Source organism: Garra rufa, chromosome 10, assembly GCF_049309525.1.
Source record: "Garra rufa chromosome 10, GarRuf1.0, whole genome shotgun sequence".
Classification (NCBI taxonomy): Eukaryota; Metazoa; Chordata; class Actinopteri; order Cypriniformes; family Cyprinidae; genus Garra; species Garra rufa.
The window spans coordinates 12,440,652-12,446,651 of NC_133370.1; the positions used below are offsets into that span (position 1 = coordinate 12,440,652).

Consider the following 6,000-nt stretch of genomic DNA (forward strand, 5'->3'; position numbering starts at 1 on the left):
GTGAGTGAGATGAATTAATGCATTTCTCTCAACATGGGGACAGGAAAGCTTTTAATCAATAAATGGGGGGAAAGTAACTGGCGTTACTTATTTGAAAAAGTAACTAAGATATTATCTTGTCAATTAAAAAGTAGTGCGTTACTTTACTAGTCACTTGGAAAAAGTAATAATATTACGTAATTTGCGTTACTTGTAGTGCGTTACCCCAACACTGGTTCTAGGAGAAAAAATACAGAACACTCTTTAGTACCACTCAATGGACATTTTGCATCAAACATGTCACAAAATGCACGTATTTTGTGCTTTGGAAAAAAGTTTCCAAATGAGATCAGGTTGCACATTTCCCACATTTAATCTTATCATTACTGTTTCTGCTGTTCAAGAATACTCATAATATTGGTTCTGAAAGTGACGCCATGTTTTCATAGTACATCAAAATCTTATTTCAAAAGCTCAGGACAAATCAATTTCCTCATGACACTGCCCTTTTAATTACACAATTAATTCAATAAGAGTGTAGAAAAGTAATAAATGACAAACACGAGTGCGTGAAGCTGGACGTCAGCCGAGGGTGTTCAGGTTTACCCTACTGCCCAATTATGACCCCTGTCCGACAGCTAATGTGTCCAATTAGAGTAATGCGCAGGCAAGCCGCCAGTTCAGTCGTTATGGAAACTAGAAGATATGCGATAACTGTTGCATGCTTGTGGTATACTTGTGTCTCAGATGCAATTAATTATTTCCAGCACAAAAACCATTAGTTCACACCTCCCCCTCAAATTCACACACACACATACACACCGAATGTTTTCAGCCCTCTGCACCAGCCTGTCCTCCAATTCACTATTCCACTCACGAGACTAGAAACCGCTGTTCGTTTTGAGTGCGTAATAAAAAAAAGTAATCTACTGTTCACAATGGAGCCTATCGCAATTTACTTTTTTACTCCATCAATCACTCTAGCAACTCACTTTAATAACCACTTTATCAAACCAAAAACACTTTTTCATGAGCTAAACTCTTTAAGTTCACCCCAAAATGAAAATTTTCATTTACTCATCCTCATGAACTTCCAAACTTGCATGACTTTCTTTCTTTTGTGGAATGTAAAAGAAGATATTTTAAGGAACCAAATGTGACCCTGGACCACAAAATCAGTCATATGGGTCTTTTTTTTTTTAAACTAAGATTTATATATCATCTGAAAGCTGAATAAATAAGCTTTCCATTGATGTATGGTTTAGTCGAGATACAGCTATTTGTAAATCTGGAATCTAAGGGTGCAAAAAAAAAAAAAAAAAAAAAAATTTTGAGAAAAATCTCCTTTTGAAGTTCCTATCAAGGCATATTACTAATCTAAGTTTTGATATATTTACGGTAGGAAATTTACTAATTATCTTAATGGAACATGATCTTTATTTAATATCCTAATGATTGGCATAAAAGAAAAATCTATAATTTTGACTCATACAATGTATTTTTGGCTATTGCTACTGTGGCCCAGAATCACAAATGATTTCAGGTCCTAGTTGTATAGATAAAAATACTATGGAAGTCAATGGTAACCAAAACATTTTGATAACCAACATTCTTCAAAATATCTTCTTTTGTGTTCTACAGAAGAAAGAAACGCATACAGGTTTACAGGAACAACTTGGGGATGAGTAATTAACAGGTTTTTTCTTTCTTTTTCTTTTCAGAGTTCACTAAAATGAGATGTAAAATCTGTTCATTCACAGAACAGACTGCTATTTTTATTGCGAATGAAAAAGGACAACAAATCAGAGATCATCAAAAATCAGAGAGTTATCAAAACTTGTCAGTGTTAAGGGAAAGACACTGCAAGCAAAAAAACTGTTTTTTTCATGCACTGGTCAAGTTTGAGATTTTGGGCTTTTTGTTTTTTTCATAAAGTGTTTTTTTTTTTTTTGACTAGTGGAAAGAAAACATCCAAAAGACACTGTTAAGTGTTTCTTTTACAGCACTTTATCTATTCCTGTCAATAGATTTCAACTACAATACATATTTTTATATCCTGAAGGTTTTTACATAGGCATTTGTTCATATATAATTTGCTTGATTACATTTTATTCCCCTATAAATTGCAAAAATATGTTGTTTTCTGTCTGTTCTAAGTATTTTCTAAATTATGGAGTGACAAAATGAGATACCCCAAATTCCCTCTGTAAAAATATTTGACTCTAATGTGTCAAAAATATTAAACAAGAATTTTGAAACTTCATCCAGTGTTTAGATTTTTTTACAAGAAATGTATACAAATTAGCGCATATTTCATTAAATAATGCTCATTTGCATATTTAAATCTAACATTTTAGAAAAATTGATAAATTGCAATTATCAATGTAATCAATCAACTGGGTAAGTAAGACGATAACTATTAGTTGTTGTTTTTTACCCTATTCACCTGCAGTGTCTAGCCAATCAGAATACTCAATTAACTCACTCAAACTGTATCAGAACTAAAAATATTCAATAGTTGCTGGAAGTTTTCTGTACCTGTATTTCATGCCGGTGAGTTTTCCAGTGGACTCTTTCAGGGAAATTTGGTGCCTGTGTGTAAAGGAGCCCAGGCTTCGGGCAATCAGTGCCACCGTTCGGAACCGTGCCCTTGCTGCGCTGGCCGTGTTCGGACTCGACGTATTCTGCTTGTTGGGCTCGCTGGTCCGCGGGGCCTTCAACCCGTGATCCGTACATGCGAAGGACACCTGCATGGCTGTTAATTGCAAAGGAACTAGAGCAGGAAAAACCAACACAGCTTGTCCTGGAAGTCCAAGAGAATCAGGACGGATTTCTGGATTGTCTCTCAAACACTGAAGAGTTTACAGTCACTAGTTTCTTTCTAAAACTCTCACTCTCTTTCCCAACAGGAGCTGAGCCTGTCTGCAACGGTGTTTGATGCTCTTCTTAACCTGTGCGATGCTGCTTTGTCCTTGCCTCCTTTTGTCACTCTTTCCCCTTCACTGATCTTAGCTGACCCTCAACGGTGTTCCTCCTTGGGCTGATGACGGGCTGAGGGGGGTTTTCTTCAGCCCACGCTCCTCGTCGAGACTATAAGAGCAGTCCGAGTGCACCGCAGGAGATGCACAGCTATGCAACAGACTCCGGGACTCTGGGAAAACACTGCAAAGCCGGTGATCGATGTATTCCTGAAACTCCAGGACGGAATCGGACGTCCTTCCGAAAGCTGTCCAGATGAGTAGGTGAAAAATACCCAGTGTCCCGCATCTAAATGTCCTCTTTCCCAAAACAGGCGAATGCAGTTTGGCCGGCACTGAAAACAGTCAGTTTGATGAAGAAATATGTAAACGAAAGCAGACAGGCAGAGGAGAGGACAGAGAGAGAGAGGGATGCGGCATGATCACTGGGGCTGAAAGTGAAAGAGAAGCTAACGGAGACGGAAAGAGAGAGTGAGTGTGAAAGAGGAGGCATGAAAGCGTAGCATGTGAGAATGATGCTCAATCAGAGACGATAAGGAGGGAGGAGAGAGAGAGAGAGAGAGAGAGAGAGTGGGAGATGAGGAAAGAGAGAGAGACTGCAAAGAGACTGAAATAACTGCAGTCTCTCACCAGCGGCTCAGCGCTGCGCTCGACAGCGAGAGTGAGGACAATCCATCTGGATGGGACTACGTGTGTATGTGTGAGTGTGACACGCTTGGATACGTTTATAATGCAGATGCCATTCTCATTTCGCAGTGTGTCACATGTGGTCCAATGCAAAAACTTGAAAACGGGTGTGATGGAACAGTTAATCATTGATGCGACGTCCTGATATTTTTTAGCATATATTAAACCCCTGAAAGATGTTACTCACTAATGTTACTGACATCTGGTTGTCAAATGAAACGCAACATGCAGCATTAATGTGAAAGCTGAGCTCAGCCATCCTAAAAACAGTAAACGAGGATCTTGTCAGGTCACGCAGTGTCCCACAATGCACTTGGCATATGCATGCCACTGCTTTCCATGAAACTTCATTGTGCTGCAGTAACAATGACTGAACAAAACATGCCGTTCAGTGAAGGAGTTCAAAACTAGAAATCAAGTTTAAGCCTGAATCTGGTTGTAAACAAGTCCATGTGATCTGACCTGACTGGTGCGCTCAGATATTTAAGACTCAACCTGATCGAACCTGAAAATGTTTTTATTTTCTCTCCAAGCTAGTAGACCCAACAACACAGACTTTCACATTAAATAAGCTTGGGTTTTTAGAAATTACAAAGTATAATCTGACAGAAACCCAATGTCATATTCGGGAAAACTATACAGAACCAGCCTAAAACCTGTCCTAGCTGGCAAAGAAAAATGTAAAGGAATATTCACTTGTAACGCTCTCCCCAAACCATGATTTGGTCATAATGACAGATGGAAAACAATCTATAGAACTGCCATTCAAATAACACTAAATATATAATGTACATTTTTAACCCTGGCATATATACAGTTAAGGTCAAAAGTTTACATACACCTTGTAGAATCTGCAAAATGTTAAACATTTTACCAAAATAAGAGGGATCGTACAAAATGCAGGTTATTTTTTTATTTATTACTGACCTGAATAAGATATTTCACATAAGAGACATTTACATATAGTCCATAAGAGAAAATAATAATTGCAATGTTCAAAAGTTTACATGCACTTGATTCTTAATACTGTGTTGTTACCTGAATGATCCACAGCTGTGTTTTTTGTTTGTTTTTTAGCGATAGTTGTTTATGAGTTAAACTACCTGCTGTTCTTCATAAAAATCCTTCGGGTTCCACAAATTCTTTGGTTTTTCAGCATTTTTGTGTATTTGAACTCTTTCCATCAATTACTGTATGATTTTGAGTTTGTATGATCTTTTCACACTGAGGACAACTGAGGGACTCAAATGCAACTATTACAGAAGGTTCAAACACTCACTGATGCTCCAGAAGGAAACAGGATGCATTAAGAGCCAGGGGGTGTAAACTTTTGAACAGAATGAATTTCTTATTTTGCTTAAATATATATATATAATATATATATATATATATATATATATATATATATATATATATATATATATATATATATATATATATATATATATATAATATATATATATATATATATATATATATATATATATATATATATATATATATATATATATATATATATATATATATAATATATATTATATATATATATATATATATATATATATATATATATATATATATATATATATATATATATATATATATATATATATATATATATATATATATATATATATATATATATATATATATATATATATATATATATATATATATATATATAATATATATATATATATATATATATATATATATATATATATATATATATATATATATATATATATATATATATATATATATATATATTATATATAATATATATATATATATATATATATATATATATATATATATATATATATATATATATATATATATATATATATATATATATATATATATATATATATATATATATATATATATATATATTATATATATATATATATATATATATATATATATATATATATATATATATTATATATATATATATATATATATATATATATATATATATATATATATATATATATATATATATATATATATATATATATATATATATATATATATATATATATTATATATATATATATATATATATATATATATATATATATATATATATATATATATATATATAATATATATATATATATATATATATATATATATATATATATATATATATATATATATATATATATATATATATATATATATATATATATATATATATATATATATATAATATATATATATATATATATATATATATATATATATATATATATATATATATATATATATATATATATATATATATATATATATATATATATATATATATATATATATATATATATTATATATATATATATATATATAT

The 6,000-nt window shown here is 31.6% G+C and overlaps 1 protein-coding gene across 1 annotated transcript in view; it reads right to left on the reverse strand.

The window, feature by feature from the left end:
- The window catches only part of kcnab1b (potassium voltage-gated channel subfamily A regulatory beta subunit 1b), a 61,465-nt gene extending 57,913 nt beyond the window's left edge, over positions 1 to 3,552 (reverse strand). The window contains exon 1 of the mRNA XM_073849091.1: positions 2,518 to 3,552. Coding sequence (XP_073705192.1) covers positions 2,518 to 2,732 — 215 coding nt within the window. The 5' untranslated portion in view covers positions 2,733 to 3,552. The remainder of the gene's footprint in view (positions 1 to 2,517) is intronic.
- Positions 3,553 to 6,000: the final 2,448 nt, after the last annotated feature.